Consider the following 20,514-nt stretch of genomic DNA (forward strand, 5'->3'; position numbering starts at 1 on the left):
AAAAAAAAAAAAGAAGGTAACACTATCTGCTTTACGTAGATGAAATGTCTGTTGTGAGGCTAATATGAGATATTGCAAAGAAACTTTCTGGTATTCAGTAAGTGCTCAATAAATTTTAGCTATTGTTTCCTGCAGTTGTAGTTTTTGTTGGCTTTTGAACCAAACATGCTATCGTATTTGTTGATTGCAGTCCCGAGTCCAAGGTTAACTTGCTCTTTTTCAAAAGATATTTTTCGCCCCCCACGGTGTCTGTGTGACAGGGTTTCCATTGCCACTGTATTTGCTTGCACCAAAAAGGAGCATTAATTATCTCTGTCCTCACTCATTCCTCATTTGGTTTTTCTTATTCTGCTAGGACTCTGGTTAGGAGTAGAATGGGACAATCCCGAGAGAGGAAAGCATGATGGAAGCCACGAGGGGACTGTGTATTTTAAATGCAGGTAATTTTTCATTATGAATTTGCGTGGTTATTTGGGGTAATATTCAATAGTTGAATAAAGGGGGATGGAGAAGAAGAAATGTTTGGCATTGGGCATAGTTATAATGTAGAATTTGATGTATTAAAAAAAACAATTTGCAGTTTTTTCCTTAGTTTTTAAAACTCTGGCTCTTCACAAGTAATGTTGCTTGCTTTTTCCTTCTTTGTGTTTTTTTTTTTTGACCGCTTTTTTTAATTGGATAAATATAAACATTTCTCATTGATTCATTAACAATTTACAATCCACTAAGTGAATAATAAAAAGAAATAGCTTAGATATCCAATAAGAAGCAGTTGATTAAACAAAATACAGAACATCCGAATAGTGGAATGCTAAGCCACCATTAAAAAAAGCTCTTATCATGGAAAGAGTTACACTTTATATTGCGTGTCTACTAATATTTTTAACTGCTTGATTTCAGAGAAACTTCATGAAGCTTTGAAAAAGATGGTGGGATGCTTTCAGACAGAATCTTTTAAATTTTTGTTGTTTGTTTTCCTTAGTAGGTTTCAGTTTCTCAGAAAGATCTTATTTTTTTAGTTATTTGAGAGAGAGAGAGAGCTGGGAGGAGGGCAGAGGGAGAAGGAGAAGCAGACTCCCCGCTGAGCAGGGAGTCCAATGCAGGACTCGATCCCAGGACCCTGGAATCATGACCTGAGCCCAAGGCAGAGGCTTAACTGACTGAGCCACCCAGGCGCCCCTCAAAAAGATCTTTTAACATCAAGCTTATTTTTCCTTAAGTGTGGCACAGTGAACGCAGTCCTGGCCTGGAAGTCAGGAGGCCTCTAACTCTGCTCTTAACAATCCTCATGACCCCGAATGAGACTAAATTTACTAACCTCTAAAATGGGGATCAAAATTAGATAATAGCAAAATACATTCCCCAGCCTACCATTCTGTAATTTTAGAGAATCAGGATAGAAGAAGAATCAACATGTTTGTAGAGGCAGATAGATGGCAGACATGGAATGAGGCCAGCTCAGAATGTGTCAAGAGTTCATAGAAGATAGGTTTAGGGAGGTGTGGAAATAGAAATTTCTTATCCTGGCCTGTTGATCCCTCCCCTACCTGAACCATGACCTCATAAACCTTCCAGTGAAGGAACTTTTCCTGAAGAGCCTGCCCAGCACAGTTCCCTCTTTTTTTTTTTTTTTAAAGATTTTATTTATTTATTTGACAGAGAGAGAGACAGCGAGAGCAGGAACACAAGCAGGGGGAGTGGGAGAGGGAGAAGCAGGCCTCCTGCCGAGCAGGGAGCCCGATGTGGGACTCGATCCCAGGACCCCGGGATCATGACCTGAGCCGAAGGCAGACGCTTATCGACTGAGCCACCCAGGCGCCCCCAGCACAGTTCCCTCTTAAAAGCTTGCCCACATCATTCATGATTGCATGGACCTTAATGGGCTCTAGATGGAGTGATGTTTTCACTCTTGTTGTTCTTAGTGTAAAAATCAAGAGTTGTCTTGGTCCTGACAGATCTTCAGGATTTGCCCTGAAGTGCTGATGGGAGGCCTCAGTTCAGGGACAGGGACTCAGTGTTTGGATTCTTGCCCTTGGAATAGCATTTCCTTATTTCATCACGTCTTCTAGTGTGGTCATGCCTGAGCATTTACCGACTGAAATACGTGTTCTCCTGTTACAAACTGCTGTTATTTCATTTCACTGAAATGAGCCTTTTGTTAATTTTAAGTCCTATATGGGTAGGTAATGTTAAATATGAATTCCATTTCAGTACATTTATGAGGCAGTAAAGGGAGCATTGGGTCTGATGTGGTGGAGAACCACTGATCTAGACTAAAGGATTCACCTTTATAGTTGTTAATGCTTATATTGGTATAATTAGAACATAACTAATAGAGATTATATCAGTATCTTGGAATCTCTGCATTAGACAAAACAGATTACAAATTACATGTATTTGTTACTAGGTTCATTGAGATCTCTTCCTAATATATCATGCACACTTCTTCCCTGTCAAAACCCATGTTTGGAGGTGGCCTTAGGAGGTGATCTGGTCCACTCCCTAATCCTCTTCTGACAGTGTCACACCAACTACTTGGGTGGTGGTCATTTCATGTCACTCTTTAGTTTTAATCTGATCTCTTATATGACCTGAGGTAAGTATGGCAATCTCCTGAGCTATTACCCATAATTAATATTTTGACACAGTTTACAGGTTTATCCCAGAATTTATGGCTATGAACCATGCTCCCAGGTGCTTCTGTTCTCCATCTGTTGTTTTTTTGGGGGGAGTAGAGAGGTTCAGTTAAGGTGATTAACCTTGAAGTTCTTTCCACCTTGCCTCTAGATAGCAGAGTGATTCCGTTTTTTTTCTTTCAACCTAAACTAGAGAGTATACTCTAAACAGAACTGTGTGGGCCAGTATTCCGCTGCTCAGGTTTTATTTAAAATGTTCTCTTTCTAAGCAGTTATCTTATTTTTCTGGTGAGCAAGAAACTTTTTTTTTTTTTTTTAAGATTTTATTTATTAGAGGGGCGCCTGGGTGGCTCAGATGGTTAAGCGTCTGCCTTCGGCTCGGGTCATGGTCCCAGCGTCCTGGGATGGAGCCCCACATTGGGCTCCTGGCTCAGCGTGGAGCCCGCTTCTCCCTCTCCCTCTGCCTCTCCCCCTGCTCATGCTCTCTCTCTATGTCTGTGTCTGAAATGAATAAATAAAATCTTTAAAAAAAAAATTTTATTTATTAGAGCACAGAGGGAGAAGGAAAAGCAGGCTCCCCGCTGAGCCAGGGAGCCAGATACAGGGCTTGATCCCAGGTCATGACCTGAGTGGAAGGCAGACGCTTAACCAACTGAGCCACCCAGACGCCCCTCTTTTTTTATTTTTTCTTAAGATTTTATTTTATTTATTTGAGAGAGCGAGAACACGCACACACAAGCAGGGCAAGGTGGTAGGGACGTGGCAGAGGGAGAGGGAGAAAGCCCAATGTGGTTCTCGATCCCAAGACCCTGAGATCATGACCTGAGCTGAAGGCAGATGCTTAACCGACTGAGCCACCCAGGTGACCCCCCCCTTTTTTTTTTTTTTAAGAAATCTTAAAATGTGACTTGTTGGGGTACCTGGCTGGCTCAGTCAGTAGAATATGTGACTCTTGATCTTGGGGTTGTAAGTTTGAGCCCCACATGGGGTGTAGAGAGTACTTTAAAATCTTTAAAGGGGTGCCTGGGTGGCCCAGTCGATTAAGCGTCCAACTGTTGATCTCTGCTCAGGTCTTGATCTCAGGGTTGTGAATTAAAGCCCTGTGTTGGGCTTCATGCTGAGTGTGGAGCCTACTTAAAATAACTAACTTAAAAAAAAAGAGGGGCGCCTGGGTGGCTCAGTTGGTAAGCGTCTGCCTTCGGTTCAGGTCATGATCCCGGGGTCCTGGGATCGAGCCCCGCACTGGGCTCCCTGCTCCACGGGAAGCTTGCTTCTCCCCCTTCCACTCCCCCTGCTTGTGTTCCCTTTCTCACTGTGTCTCTGTCTGTCAAATAAATAAATAAAATCTTTAAAAAAAAAAAAAAAAAGGACTTTTCTTTGGCACCAGTGAATGGCATACTTGACATCAGAGGAAACACACTATTCTAGACTTTGTGCACAATACTGGATAACTTAAAAAATTGAATCTTGATTTGCTCATCCTGTGTGTGTCATAATAGTGGTGTAAAGTATTTTGAGGTTCTTGAATTAGCATTTATGGATTAATATAAATTATTCCCCTGGTATGGTGTAAAGTGTTAAAAGAATTTTTTTTAAAAAGTCACTGTGTACGGATAGTTTGCAGGCAGGGCACATTTCTGCAAAAGATGAAGAAGAGAGGCATTGCATTCTTGGAAGACTCCCATAAATCAGGTCAAAATAAAAATCGTGTCACTCAGGGTCAGTCTACAAAAAAACTGGGCTGTTTTTCCGTTGGGAAAATTAGTTTACCAGGTCAGTTCTCACGTAAAGCACTGTACATCGAGTGAAATGGAAGTTATGCAAGCCTGCCTAAAAGGCTGTAAACATGTCTAATTTTGTCGGCGGCAAAATAACATATGAAGATCAACAAGATTTATTGCAATCTCCCCAGAGACCCAGCTCTTCCCAGGATGTAGCATCTAAAGCCCCAACAAGAAAAATGCTTACTATGGGGAGTTTTGGATCTGTGGAGGACCCTTGCCTTTGAGTAATATTGCCAGATTCAAGAACTAAAAATACTAAATGCATAGTGAAATTTGGATTTTTAGATCAATGGCCAATCATTTTTTAGTATGAGACATGTATGGGACATACTTATACTAAAAAATGATTGGCTGTTGAATTTCCTGAATTTTAGCTGGCGAACCTGTTGGAGAGATAATAGTGCAGACTGAATCTCGATGACAGGGCTTCATGACAGTCTTCCATTCCCCCAAGGGCCATGGTCAGGATATTGATTTCATTTAGAGCATCTGTAATTGTTGGGCAGAAGGAGTATGGACCCAGAACAAGCTGAATGCTTACAAGAGAAAAATGTGTAGACTCTCCTCCTTCCACTCCCTCCCCTCCCCCAATTTTTTTCTCTTTGAACAGGGCTCAGAATTTCAGTGTTTGGATATACCATCTCAGTATTTCTCTAGAATCTCAGTGGAGTCTATGTAAATTATTAGTTTATTTTTGGAGATTTATTGTTATTGGTGGGCGCTCACTCACTTGGTATTTTTCAGTATTTGTTGGTCTGTTTTGTTTTCTGAGAAACCCTCCAGGAATGTTCCAGAGGAGACTGATCTTTGATGTTATCCTTTGATCTGTAAAGGGCACAGCATCTACTTTGCAGCTACCTAATACATACCATTCTAACTCCTTTGATCTGCCTGCAGTCAAACTAAACAGTAATAAAGATCTCTTCTTGAATGTTCATTACCACTGTTTAAAAAGTGTAAATTCAGAACAAAAAGTGAAAACCATGGCACTTGTTTTGCATTGTGTTTTCTCATTTATTAGAACTGTGCTAGTGTTTAAACTTATGTGCTCAAACTTTTTCATTTATTTTTTGTTGCCATATAGTTGACATACAATATTATATTAGTTTCAGGTGTACAACATTGTGGTTTGACAATTCTATGCATTGTACAATGCTCACCACACTAAGTGTAGTCCCATCTGTCCACATACAATGTTACTACAGTAGTGTTGACTATATTCCTTGCACTGTAGTTTTCATCCCCATGACTTATTTTTTTTAAAGATTTATTTATTTTAGGGTGGGGGTGGGCAGAGGGGGAGAGAATCCTTAAGCAGACTCCCCACTGAGTGCGGAGCCTGACATGGGGCTCGATCCCAGGAGCCTGAGATCATGACCTGAGCCAAGATCAAGAGTCAGCCGCCTAACTGACTGAGCCACCCAGGTGCCGCCCCACCCCCCCATGACCTATTTTTAACTGGAGGTCTGTACCTCTTAATCCCCTTCACCTGTTATGCTTATCCCCACGTGCCTCCCCACTCTGGTAACCACCAGTTCTCTAAATTTAGGAGTCTGATCCTGTTTTTGTTTGTTTATTCATTTGTTTTTTAGATTCCGCATATAAGTGAAATCATATGGTATTTGTCTTTCTCTGACATATTTCATCTTACATAATACTCTTTAGGATATTGTTGTCATGAACATGTAGTGTATTCCTGTTGTCGTGAATGGCAAGATTTCATTCTTTTTTATGGCTGAGTAAATATTCCATTGTGTATTTGTATGTCTATACCACATCTTGATCCATTCATCTGTGGATGGACACTTAGGTTACATCTGTATCTTGGTTATTGTAAGTAATGCTGCAATAAACATAGGGATGCATATGTTTTTGAATTAGTGTTTTTGTTTTCTTTGGTTAAATACCCAGTAGTGGAATGGCTGGATTGTATGATATTTCTATTTTTAATTTTTTGTGGACCCTCCATACTGTTTCCCATAACGGCTGCACCAATTTACATACCTACCAACAAACAGTGCACAAGGGTTCCCTTTTCCCCACATCCTTGCTAACACTTATCTGTTGTCTTCTTGATAGTAGCTATTCTGACTGGTATCTCATTGTTTTTGTATATATGTATGTATGTATTTTTAAAGATTTCATTTTATTGAGAGAGAACATGAGGGGGGGAGGGGCAGAGGGAGAGGGAGAAGCAGGCTTCCTGCTGAGCAGGGAGTCAGATGTGGGGCTCCATCCCAGGACCCTGAGATCATGACCCGAGCCGAAGGCAGACGCTTAACTGACTGAGCCACCCAGGCGCCCCTTGTTTTAATTTTTTTTAAGATTTTTTTTTTTTTTTTTAAAGATTTTATTTATTTGACAGAGAGAGACACAGCGAGAGAGGGAACACAAGCAGGGGGAGTGGGAGAGGGAGCGGAATCCCTGCTGAGCAGGGAGCCCGATGCGGGGCTCGATCCCAGGACCCTGGGATCATGACCTGAGCCGAAGGCAGATGCTTAACGACTGAGCCACTCAGGCACCCCAATTTTTTTTAAGATTTTTATTTTTAAGTAATCTCTTCACCCAGTGTGGGACTTGAACTTACAACCACAAGATCATGACCTGAACTGAAACCAAGAGTAGGATGCTCAACTGACTGCACCACCCAGGCGCCCCTAAGATTTTATTTTTAAGTAATCTCTACACCCAACGTGGGGCTCAAACTTACAACCCCAAGATCAAGAGTCGCATGCTCTACAGACTGAGCCACCCAGGCGCGCGCCTCTTGTGGTTTTGATTTGCATTCCCCTGATAGTGATGCTCAGTATCTTCTCATGTGTCTGTTGGCCATTTGTAGGTCTGCTTTAGAAAATGTCTATTCAAATCTTCTGCCCAGTTTTTAGTTGGATTATTTGGGGTTTTTTGGTATTGAGTTGTATGTTTTTTTATGTATTTTGGATAATAACTCCTTTGTGGATATGTCATTTGCAAATATCTTCTCCCATTCAGTAGGTAGCCTTTCCTTTTCTTTCTTTCTCTTTCTTTTTCTTTCTTTCCTTCCTTCTTTCCTTCTGTCTTTCCTTCCTTCTTCCCTTCCTTCTGTCTTCCCTTCCCCTTCTTTCTTCCCCTCCCTTTCTTTCTTCCCTTCCCTTCTTCCCTTTCCCTCCCTTCCCCTTCCCTCCCCTTCCCTTCATCTCTACACCCAACATGGGGCTCGAACTCTCAACACCGAGATCAAGAGTTGCATGCTCCACCACTGGAGCCAGCCAGGTGCCCGCGTTGTTGTTTTGTTGATGGGTTCCTTCCTGTGCAAAAACTTCTTAGTTTGGTGTAGTCCCAATAGTTTATTTTTGCTTTTGTTTCCCTTGCCTCAGGAGTCATATCCAGAAAAATGCTATTAAACAGATTACTGCCTATGTTTCTTTTAGGAGTTTAATGGTTTCAGGCTTTACATTTAGGTCTTTAATCCATTTTGAATTCATTTTTGTACATGGTCTAAGAAAGTGACCCAGTTTCACTCTTGCATGTAGCTGTCCAGTTTTTTTTTTTTTTAAGATTTTATTTATTTATTTGACAGAGAGAGACACAGCGAGAGAGGGAACACAAGCAGGGGGAGTGGGAGAGGGAGAAGCAGGCTTCCCGCGGAGCAGGGAGCCTGATGCAGGGCTCGATCCCAGGACCCTGGGATCATGACCTGAGCCGAAGGCAGACGCTTAACAACTGAGCCACCCAGGCGCCCTGCTGTCCAGTTTTCTTAACATTGTTTGTTGAGAAGACTGCTATCTCCCCATTGTATATTCTTGTCTCCTTTGTCATAGATTGATCACTGGGGTTTCCTTCCCCCCCCACCCCCACCCCGGCTCTCTGTTCTGTTCCACTGATTTATGCGTCTGTTTTGTGCCAATATCTTACTGTCTTGATTAGTTCAGCTTTGTGGTATAGCTTAAAATTTGGGATTGTGATACCTCCAGTTTTGTTCTCCTTTCTCAAGATTGCTTTGACTATTCTGGGTCTTTTGTGGTTCCATTTAAATTTTAGGATTATTTGTTCTAGTTGTGTGTAAAATGCTGTTGCTACTTTGATAGTGATTGCATTGAATCTGTCAACTGCTTTGGGTAGTAAAATGGACATTTTAATGTGTTCTTCCAATTCATGAGCATGGAGTATCTTTCCATTTGTTTGCGTCCTCTTAAGTTTCTTTCATCAGTGTCTTACAGTTTTCAGAGTATAGGTCTTTCACTCCTTGGTTAAATTTATTCCTAGGTATTTTAGTCTTTTTGATGCAATTTTATGTGGGATTGTTTTCTTGATTTCTCTCTCTGCTACTTCATTATTAGTGTATAGAAACATAAGACATTTCTGTATATTAATTTTTATCCTGCAGCTTTACTGAATTCATTTATTCTGATAGTTTTTTTGGTGGAGTCTTTAGGGTTTTCTATATATAGTATCATGTCATCTGCAAATAGTGACAGTTTTACTTTTCTTACCAATTTGGATGGCTTTTATTTTTTTTCTCTTGTCTGATTGCTGCCTCTAGGATTATTTTTTCATTTAAACCACATATTTGAAAAATAGATCTTCCAAAAAAAATTTAAAAAGAAAAACAGTTCTTCCTTATTCTGTTTCCACATCCCCTCCCCCCATTTTATTCCTTTAAGGCAAACCAGGACTATTTCACAAATGTCATACTTTCATTTCACTAAAATTACAAATTTCACTAGTTCTTTTTAAAAATCTTTTAATGTTTTTTTTTTATTATTTTTTAAAGATTTTATTTTTCAGAGAGAGAGAGCACAAGCAGGGGGACTGGCAGGCAGAGGGAGAAGCAGGCTCTCTGCTGAGCAAGGAGCCTGATGTGGGACTCTCTCTCTCTTTTTTTTTTTTTAAGATTTTATTTATTTATTTGACAGAGAGAGACACAGTGAGAGAAGGAACACAAGCAGGGCGAGTGGGAGAGGGAGAAGCAGGCTTCCCGCGGAGCAGGGAGCCCGATGCGGGGCTCGATCCCAGGACCCCGGGATCATGACTGAGCTGAAGGCAGATGCTTAACAACTGAGCCACCCAGGTGCCCTTCTTTCTCTCTTTTTTTTTTAAAGATTTATTTATTTATTAGCATGTGTGTGGGCGGGGGGAGGGGCAGGGGGAGAGAGAGAATCTTGGGCAGACTCCCCACTGAGTGCCAAGCCCGACGCGGGGCTCGATCTCAGGACCCTGAAATCATGACCTGAGCCGATATCAAGAGTCAGAAGCTCAACCAACAGAGCCGCTCAGGTGCCCCACAAATTTCACTAGTTCTTAAATTAAAACCTATTTCATAAATGTGAGTTTCTAGGAACAATTGCTCACATGCGAAACCTAGTTGTTTGTATACATTTAGATAGGTATATAAACTATTGTTCTAAATTGTCTGGAATTTGGGGCACCTGGGTGGCTCAGTTGGTTAAGCATCTGCCTTCGGCTCAGGTCATGATCCCAGGGTCCTGGGATTGAGCCCCACGGGCTCCCTGCTCGGCGGGAAGCCTGCTTCTCCCTCTCCCACTCCCTCTGCTGTGTTCCCTCTCTCGCTGTCTCTCTCTCTGTCAAATAAATAAAATCTTTTTAAAAATTAAAATAAAAACAATAAATTCAACACTTGACAACACCTTGGGCTTTAGTTCAGCTTTGTATACGTGAGATGTTTAACATTAATAGCATTTATTTGCCAGTAAACATAAGATCTATTTGTGTGCTGTCCTCATAGAAAATTAAAGGAGATAATGTAAAAGTGATCTCTGTAATGTACTTCAGGAAAAGCACCATAATACTTTCTATTTGTTTAAACCATAATGTTTTATTTAAAATGTTATAGTTTTGGGCACCTAGATGGCTCAGTCGGTTAAGCATCTGCGTTTAGCTCCGGTCATGATCCCAGGGTCCTGGATTGAGTCCCACGTTGGGCTCCCTGGTTGGCAGGAAGTCTGCTGCTCCCCCTGTCCCTCACCTTGCTTGTGCTCTTTCTCTCTCTCAAATAAATAAAATTGAGGGAAAAAAATTAAAATGTTGTAGTTTTATGTTTTATTTTCAGTAATACTGTTTCTGCTGCGCTACTTTATTTTCATAAGTATTTACACATAGGACCTGTTGGCTGCCTCTGGTAGGATAAAAGTACCACCTCTTTCACCAATCTGCTCATTCTGCACAATTCAGCTACATTTATATTTCTTTGTTGAATACACTGTAGAACCAGGGTTCTTTTTGTGCTGCACATCCTTTCAGGAGGCATAAAACAATATATTTTTTTTAAAGTTCATGTATGTAAGTAATCTCTATACCCGACACAGAGCATAAACTCCTCTAGATGGGTCAGTCTCTCTCTTCCCATGGCCCTTCACCATAGTCTAGCATGAGGTTCTTCATACAGTGTCTGTTTTCCAGGAGGGTGGAAATGGGGACTGTGGGGCCTCTTAAGGCTCAGGCTTCACTCTGTTGGTAAAAGCAGGTCACTGGGTGAGCCTAGATTCAAGAGGAGGGGAAATAGGTTTTACCTGTTGATGGGACAAGTGGCAAAATCACATTACCAAAGGGCATGTGGACTGGGAGTCATCTGTGGAAGTAATCTGCCACGGTTCACCAGCTGTCACAGTTATTCACAGCTCTTCCCCACGCAAAGTTCGCTCCTCTCACCTCCAAGAGTCTTACCTTGAAATCCAGGGGGTTGCCATCTAAATTAGTTCCAGGTGCCGATGAGGCTCCTTGGATGCATTTTCAGGCATTCAGGAGGGGCTCCTTGGTCCGGATCTGTGAAGTAAACAGTTCCTGGCCCTCCTCATACCTAAGATACAGGGATGAGAGGGAAGGAGAACCTGCAGTAGACATTCTGGTTCCAAAAGGAGATGCACATGGCGGTCACTAATCTGTATGGCTCTGATCGGGCCTGGTGCTCATTGCCACTTCCTCTTACTCTGAGGCATGGAGTGTTCCTTGTTGAGGGCCCATTTCTGTTCCTTGGAAGCACAGCTTGCCAGTAAATGTAATAGTGCTAGATGATCCTGTTCAAATCAAGATACCTGTAATATGAAAGCACCTTGCATCATTCTTGACACCTACTTGGCTCTCAAAAATGTTGAGTTGTGGAATATTACTTTCTCAATAGATGCTGCTCTTGTAACATTCAAAGCATTGGTGTTTAAACTTTTATGCACAAGTAAAATATATTGAAGATGGAAAATTCACAAATTAATGATACCATATTTCTTGAAGTTTCTGTGTAGTGTTTTAAATAATAACCTTTAATCTTCTTTTATAATAACCTTTTGTTTTGCCCCTCCTGATTTCTTTTTTTTTTCCTAAAGATTTTATTTATTTATTTGACACAGAGAGACACAGCGAGAGAGGGAACACAAGCAGGGGCAGAGGGAGAGGGAGAAGCAGGCTCCCCACTGAGCAGGGAGCCTGATGTGGGGCTCGATCCCAGGACCCTGGGATCACGACCCGAACTGAAGGCAGATGCTTAACAACTGAGCCACACAGGCGCCCACCCCCGCCCCCCGATTTCTTAATTTGTGATTTGAAGCAGTTAAGATTTGATCGTCTCTACTATGTAGATTTGATCTACATGAATCCAGATGGCAGATACCATGGTGGGGGTGCTCATATACTGCCTTTTTTTTTTTAACTGGGTATGTTTCTTAGATATATATATAAACATTTTTAAATTTAAATTCAGTTAATTAACACATAATGTATTATTGGTTTCAGAGGTACAGGCCTGTGATTCATCAGTCTTATATAATACCTTGTGGGCATTACATCACGTGCCTTCCTTAATGTCCAGCACGCAGTTACCCCATCCCTTTACCCCTCCCCTGCAGCAGTCCTCAGTTCATTTCTTTTTACTCAGTTCGTTTCCTAAGATTAAGAGTTTCTTATGGTTTGTCTCCCTCTCTGGTTTCTGCTTGTTTTATTTTTCCCTCTCTTCTGCTATGATCCTCTGTTCTGTTTCTTAAATTCCACATATCAGTGAGATCATATGATAATTGCCTTTCTCTGATTGACTTATTTTGCTTAGCATAATACCCTCTAGTTCCATCCACATCGTTGCAAATGGCAAGATTTCATTTTTCTGATGGCTGCGTAGTAGTCCATTATGTACATATACCACATCTTTTTTAAAAAATTTTTTATTGTTACGTTAATCACTATACATTACATCATTAGTTTTTGATGTAGTGTTCCATGATTCAGTGTTTGTGCATAACACCCAGTGCTCCATGCAGAACGTGCCCTCTTTAATACCCATCACCAGGCTAACCCATCCTCCCACCCCCCTCCCCTCTATAACCCTCAGTTTGTTTTTCAGAGTCCATCGTCTCTCATGGTTCGTCTCCCCCTCCGATTTCACCCCTTCATTCTTCCCCTCCCGCGATCTTCTTTTTTTTTTTTCTTAACATATATTGCATTATTTGTTTCAGAGGTACAGATCTGTGATTCAACAGTCTTGCACAGTTCACAGCACTCACCATAGCACATACCCTCCCCAGTGTCTATCACCCAGCCACCCCATCCCTCTGACCCCACCCCCACTCCAGCAACCCTCAGTTTGTTTCCTGAGATTAAGAATTCCTCATATCAGTGAGGTCATATGATACATATCTTTCTCTGATTGACTTATTTCGCTCAGCATAACACCCTCCAGTTCCATCCACGTCATTGCCAATGGCAAGATCTTACTCCTTTTGATGGCTGCATAATATTCCATTGTATATATATACCACATCTTCTTTATCCATTCATCTGTCGATGGACATCTTGGCTCATTCCATCGTTTGGCTATTGTGGACATTGCTGCTATAAACATTGGGGTGCAGGTGCCCCTTCGGATCCCTACATTTGTATCTTTGGGGTAAATACCCAGTAGGGCAATTGCTGGGTCATAGGGTAGCTCCATTTTCAACTTTTTGAGGAACCTCCATACTGTTTTCCACAGTGATGCCCCAGCTTGCATTCGCACCAACAGTGTAGGAGGGTTCCCCTTTCTCCGCATCCTCACCAACATCTGTCGTTTCCTGTCTTGTTAATTTTAGCCATTCTGACTGGTGTGAAGTGGTACGTCATTGAGGTTTTGATTTGTATTTCCCTGATGCTGAGTGATGTTGAGCACTTTTTCATGTGTCTGTTGGCGATTTGGATGTCTTTGCAGAAATGTCTGTTCATGTCTTCTGCTCATTTCTTGATTGGATTATTTGTTCTCTGGGTGTTGAGTTTGATAAGTTATTTAAAGATTTTGGATACTAGCCCTTTATCTGATATGTCATTTGCAAATATCTTCTCCCATTCTGTCAGTTGTCTTTTGGTTTTGCCAATTGTTTCCTTTGCTGTGCAAAAGCTTTTTATCTTGATGAAATCCCAATAGTTCATTTTTGCCCATTTCCCTTGCTTTTGGCAATGTGTCTAGCAAGAAATTTCTGCGGCTGAGGTCAAAGAGGTTGCTGCCTGTGTTCTTCTCTAGGATTTTGATGGACTCCTGTCTCACATTTAGGTCTTTCATCCATTTTTTTGAGTCTATTTTTGTGTGTGGTGTAAGGAAATGGTCCAGTTTCATTCTTCCGCATGTGGCTGTCCAATTTTCCCAACACTATTTGTTGAAGAGACTGTCTTTTTTCGTTGGCTGTTCTTTCCTGCTTTGTCGATTAGTTGACCAGAGTTGAGGGTCCATTTCTGGGCTCTCTATTCTGTTCCATTGATCTATGTGTCTGTTTTTGTGCCAGTACCATACTGTCTTGATGATTACAGCTTTGTAAGAGAGCTTAAAGTCTGGAATTGTGATGCCACCAGCTTTGGGTTTTTTTTTTTTTTTTCAACATTCCTTTGGCTATTCAGAGTCTTTTCTGGTTCCATACAAATTTTAAGATTATTTGTTCCAGTTCTGTGAAAAAAGTTGATGGTATTTTGATAGGGATTGCATTGAATGTGTAGATTGCTCTAGGTAGCATTGACTTTTTTTTTTTTTTTTTAAACCATTGACAAAGTTTTATTCAAGGTAAGTTGCTGAAGGGGAGATTCGGGAGATGGATGAAACAGGAAGTATGCAGCTATTCTCCAAGTATGGAGCTTAATTCCCAGGTTTTATAGAGCAATATTTTTCTTCCAATCCATGAGTGTGGAATGTTTTCCATTTCTTTGTGTCCTCCTCAATTTCTTTCATGAGTATTCTATAGTTTTCTGAGTACAGATCTTTTGCCTCCTTGGTTAGATTTTTTCCTAGGTATTTTATGGTTTTGAGTGCATTTGTAAATGGGATCGACTCCTTAATTTTTCTTTCTTCTGTCTCATTGTTGGTGTATAGAAATGCAACTGATTCCTGTGCATTGATTTTCTATCTTGCCATGTTGCTGAATTCCTGTATGAGTTCTAGCAATTTTGGGTGGAGTCTTTTGGGCTTTCCACATGAAGTATCATGTCATCTGCAGAGAGTGAGAGTTTGACTTCCCCTTTGTCTATTTGGATGCCTTTTATTTCTTTCTGTTGTCTGATTGCTGAGGCTAGGACTTCTAATACTATGTTGAAAGCAGTAGTGATAGGGGACATCCCTGTCGTGTTCCTGACTGTATGGGAAAAGCTCTCATTTTTCCCCCATTGAGAATGATATTCGCTGTGGGTTTTTCGTAGATGGCTTTTATGATATTGAGGTATGTACCCTCTATGCCTACACTGTGAAGAGTTTTAATCAAGAAAGGATGCTGTACTTTGTCAAATACTTTTTTTCTGCATCTATTGAGAGGATCATATGGTTCTTGTCCTTTCTTTTATTAATGTAGTGTATCACATTGATTGATTTGCAGCCCAGGAATAAATCCCTTGCAGCCCAGGAATAAATCCCACTTGGTCGTGGTGAATAATCCTTTTAATGTACTGTTGGATCCTATTGGCTAGTATTTTGGTGAGAATTTTGGTATTCATGTTCATCAGGGATATTGGTCTGTAATTCTCCTTTTTGGTGGGGTCTTTGTCTGCCTTTAGGATCAAGGTAATGCTAGCCTCACAGAATGAGTTTGGAAGTTTTCCTTCCATTTCTATTTTTTGAAGCAGCTTCAGAATAGATATTAATTCTTCTTTAAATGTTTGGTAGAATTCTCCTGGGAAGCCAGCTAGCCCTGGGCTCTTGTTTGTTGGGAGATTTTTTTGATTACTGCTTTAATTTCCTTGCTGGTTATGGGTCTGTTCAGGTTTTCTATTTTTCCTGGTTCAGTTTTGGTAGTTTATACATCTCTAGGAATGCATCCATTTCTTCCAGATCACCTAATTTGTTGGCATATAATTGCTCATAATATATTCTTATAATTGTTTATATTTCTTTGGTGTTGGTTGTGATCTCTCCTCTTTCATTCATGATTTTATTTATTTGGGTCCTTTCTCTTTTTGGTAAGTCTGGCCAGGGGTTTATCAATCTTAATTCTTTCAAAGCACCAGCTCCTAGTTTCGTTGATCTGTTTTGTTCTTTTGGTTTCTATCTCATTGTCTTCTGCTCAATCTTTATTAATCCTGTTCTCCTTCTGGGTTTAGGCTTTGTTTGCTGTTGTTTCTCCATTTCGTTTAGGTATAAGGTTAGGTTGTGTATTTAAAACCTTCCTTGTTTCTTTTTTTCTTTCTTTTTTTCTTTTTTTTGAATAAGTGTTAGAAATTTATTAAGTGAAGATACAGAAAAAGCTGTCAAGAGTGAGAGGGGTTCCGACAGGGTTGTCCAACCTTTCTTGTTTCTTGAGAAAGGCTTGTAGTATATAGTCCTATAGTCTTAGGACTGCCTTTGCTGCATCCCAAAGGTTTTGAACAGTTGTGTTTTCATTTTCATTTGTTTCCATGAATTTTTTTAATTCTTCTTTAATTTCCTGGTTGACCCATTCATTCTTTAGTAGGATGCTCTTTAACCTCCATGTATTTGAATTCTTTCCAAATTTCCTCTTGTGATTGAGTTCCAGTTTCAAAGCATTGTGGTCTGAAAATATGCCAGGAATGATCCCAATCTTTTGGTACCGGTTGAGACCTGATTTGTGACCCAGGATTTGATCTATTCTGGAGAATGTTCCATGTGCACTCGAGAAGAATGTGTCTTCCTTTTTTTTAAGATGGAATGTTCTGAATATATCTGTGATGTCCATCTGGTCCAGTGTGTCATTCAAAGCCCTTATTTCCTTGCTGATCTTCTGCTTTGATGATCTGTCCATTGCAGTGAGGGGAGTGTTAAAGTCCCCTACTATTATTGTATTGTTGTCCATGTGTTTCTTTGATTGTTATTAATTGGCTTATGCTCCCATGTTAGGGGCATAAATACTAACAATTGTTAGATCTTGTTGGATAGACCCTTTAATTATGATATAATGTCCTTCCTCATCTCTTATTACAGTCTTTAAAATCTAATTTGTCTGATATAAGGATTGCCACTCCAGCTTTCTTTTGATGTCCATTAGCATGATAAATGGTTTTCCACCCCCTCACTTTCAATCTGGAGGTGTCTTTGGGTCTAAAATGAGTCTCTTGCAGACAGTATATCAATGGGCCTTGCTTTTTTTTTATCCAGTCTGATACCCTGTCTTTTGACTGGGGCATTTAGCCCATTTACATTCAGAGTAACTATTGAAAGATATGAATTTAGAATTTAGTGCCTTTGTATTACCTATAAAGTGACTGTTATTTTATATTGTCTGTTCCTTTCTGGTCTATGTTACTTTTGGGCTCTCTCTTTGCTTAGAGGATCCCTTTCAATATTTCTTGTAAGGCTGGTTTGGTGATCACAAATTCTTTTAGCTTCTGTTTGTCCTGGAAGCTTTTTATCACTCCTTCTGTTTTGAATGACATGTTTCTTAAATATATTGAATATAATTATGTTCAACCCATGAGATGTTTTATATTGAGTAAATGCTTATTTAAAAAGTTGACTTCTTTTTCTTTAAAGTTTTTACTTAAATGTCAGTTAACATACAGTATAATATTAGTTTCAGGTGTACAATATAGTGATTCAGCACTTCCATACAACACCCGGTGCTCATCACAAGTGCAGTTCTTAATCCCCATCACCTATTTAACCCATCTCCCCACAGCAATCAGAGAACAAAAAGAAATAAAAGGTATCCAAATTGTCAAGGAAGAAGTGAAACTTCCACTGTTTGCAGGTGACACGATATTCTATATAGAAAACCGAGAGTCCACTAAAAAAATTGGTAGAACTGATACACGAATTCAGTGAAGCCACAGGATACAAAAGCAATGTACAGAAGACTTTTGCAATTCTACTCACTAGTAACGAAGCAGCAGAGAGAGAAATTAAGGAATCAATCCTATTTACAAGTGCCCCCAAAACAGGAAGATATCTAGGAATAAAACTAGCCAAAGATATCTAGGAATAAAACTAGCCAACGACCTATACTCTGAAAAGTATAAAACACTAATGAAAAAAAATTGAAGATGACCTAAAGAAATGGAAAGACATTCCATACTCATGGATTAGAAGAACAAATATTGTTAAAATGTCTATACTACCCGAACCAATCTACATATTTAATGCAATCCCTATCAAAATACCAACCACATTTTTTACAGAGCTAGAAGAAACAATCCTAAAATTTGTATGGAATCACAAAAGACCCCGAATAGCCAAAGCAACCTTGAAAAAGAAAAGCAAAGCTGGAGGCATCACAATTCCAGATTTCAAGTTATATTACAAAGCTGTAGTGATCAAAACAGTATGATATTGGCACAAAAATAGACACATAGATCAGTGGAGCAGAATACAGAACCCAGAAATGAACCCACAACTATATGGTCAATTAATCTTCAACAAAGCAGGAAAGAATATCCAATGGAAAACAGTCTCTTAACAAATGGTGTTGGGAAAACTGGACAGCCACATGCAGAAGACAGGCCTAGCCAGCCCCCCGTGATTGCAAGCCAACTTAGCTCAGGTGCCAGTCATCTCACTGGAACCATCTTGGATTGTTAAAGCCTCAGCTGACTCCCAGCTGAGTGCAGTCACCCGGATCGTGTCACCTGACCCCATGAGAAACAAGGACAGTTCAGCTGAGCCAAGCTAACCCACAGAATTACAAGAAAGAGCAGACCATTGTTTTAAGCCGCTATGCTTTGGGGCAGTTTTTACGTAGCAGTGGAGAACAACTTTGCCTGAGGTTGCGTAAGAACTTTATCTTGCATATGTTAGTAACTGTAGTTTTTCTTAGCAAAACCGTACATAGTCCATATGGTGAAATTGTTATGTCATGATGTCATTGATACTAGACACCATAGGAGCCCAAGTGAACACATTTGGCAGCCCCCGCTTGAGTGTAGAGAGTGTGGCTTCTGCAATATCCCAGTGTTTCAGAAGATGTCGGCTTATGTTTAATGCTATATTAGATACAATACTGTTTAGAAAGGACTGCTGCATTGATGTGTGTGTGTGTGCCTATAGAAAAGCTTATGCTAGGCAATATAGTGATGGTTTATCTATTATGGCTTATTTAGTCCTTATAAATAACCTCATTTGATAGGGCTTGATAGATGAGGAGACTCAGGCTGAGAACATAAAATCGCCTCCCTGAAGTCGCATAGCCAGTATGTAATGGAGCCCAGAGGGATCCCAGGTTTGTCCAACTCCAAAGCTGTACCATCTCCATCCTGCTCCTGCCTCCCATCTTAGGAATGTATCTGTCAGGGCGCCTGGCTGGCTCAGTCGGAAGAGTGTGGTGACTCTTGATCTTGGGGTCGTAAGTTTGAGCCCCACATTGGGTGTAGAGATTGCTTAAATAAAAATAAAACTTAAAAAAAAAGGGAAGATACATGTTGATTAGAAATTTAACTTAGGGAATGTGTTTAATTTACCAAAATAAAGCATTGATTTGTATCTATAAGCCCAGACAGAAATGTGGGAAAGGATAGTATACTAGTAGTCAGAAATCCAAGGTTTTTGGTCACGGCTGTGATACCTCTAACAGTGGACCCCCGTTTCCTCAACTGAAACAGGGCCGGATTAGATGAGAGTTTCTTAAGGTGGGACATGAGGCCCACCGACATCAGAATGCCCTGGAGCACTGTTCTAAACAAGCAGATTCCTAGGATCCAGTAAGATTTTTTTTTTTTAAAGATTTTATTTATTTATTTGACAGAGCGAGACACAGCGAGAGAGGGAACACAAGCAGGGGGAGAGGCAGAGGGAGAAGCAGGCTTCCCACCAAGCAGGGAGCCCAATGCGGGGCTCGATCCCAGGACCCTGGGATCATGACCTGAGCCGAAGGCAGACGCCCAACAACTGAGCTGCCCAGGCGCCCCTCCAGTAAGATTTTCAGAGGACTTTCTGATTATGTTTAGATGTTTAGAAGGTTAGGTTATGTTTATGAAGTCCTAGCCTAGATGATCTCTGAAGTAGATCCCTTTGAACTCTTACAAAAAAATGATGCTGGCTGTATTTGATCTCTTTAGCTGAGTAGCATAACTGTGCTTCTTAAAACAGCACTGTTTTTTTTTTTTAAAGATTTTATTTAGGGGTGCCTGTGTGGCTCAGTCGGTTAAGCATCTGCTTTGATCTCAGGTCATGATCCCAGGGTCCTGGGATTGAGTCCTGCATCGGGCTCCTTGCTCAGTGGGGAGTCTGCTGCTTCCTCTCCTTCTGCCCCTCTCCCTGCTCATGTTCTCCCTCTCTCTCTCACCCAAGTAAATAAATAAAATCTTTTAAAAATACTTTATCTCAGAGCAAGCGTGCCTGAGAGGGGGAGGAGGGGCAAAAGGGGAGGGGCACGGGGGGAGGGGCACAGGGAGAGGGAGAAGCAGGCTCCCCGCTGAGTGCAGAGCTCTAACAGGGCTCCATCCCAGGACCCTGAGATTATGATCTGAGCCCAAGGCAGAAGTTTAACCGACTGAGCCACCCAGGCACTCCCAGAACTGTTTTTTACAACATGAACCTTTCCTAGGGTTAAAATGTAACATTTTCTTGGAAGCTTCTGGTAGTCTGTGATCCTCTGATATCACAACATACTGTACAGACTCAGAACTTGATTTTACTGCAACAGAGAATTTAATTTCCTGCATCATCAGTTCTCCCCTCACCACTGGATTATTTTCAGCAGCATACAGATCTGATACGCCCA

General features: G+C 40.8%; 1 protein-coding gene across 7 annotated transcripts in view; it reads left to right on the top strand.

Annotated features, from left to right (window-relative positions):
- Positions 1-20,514, top strand: part of TBCE (tubulin folding cofactor E) — a 93,153-nt gene that overhangs the window by 50,541 nt on the left and 22,098 nt on the right. For all 7 annotated transcript variants that reach the window (XM_032430225.1, XM_032430228.1, XM_032430224.1 and 4 more), the window contains exon 3: positions 356-440. In XM_032430225.1, coding sequence (XP_032286116.1) covers positions 356-440 — 85 coding nt within the window. The remainder of the gene's footprint in view (positions 1-355; positions 441-20,514) is intronic.

The sequence above is a fragment of the Phoca vitulina genome, unplaced genomic scaffold (genome assembly GCF_004348235.1).
Source record: "Phoca vitulina isolate PV1807 unplaced genomic scaffold, GSC_HSeal_1.0 scaffold43, whole genome shotgun sequence".
Classification (NCBI taxonomy): Eukaryota; Metazoa; Chordata; class Mammalia; order Carnivora; family Phocidae; genus Phoca; species Phoca vitulina.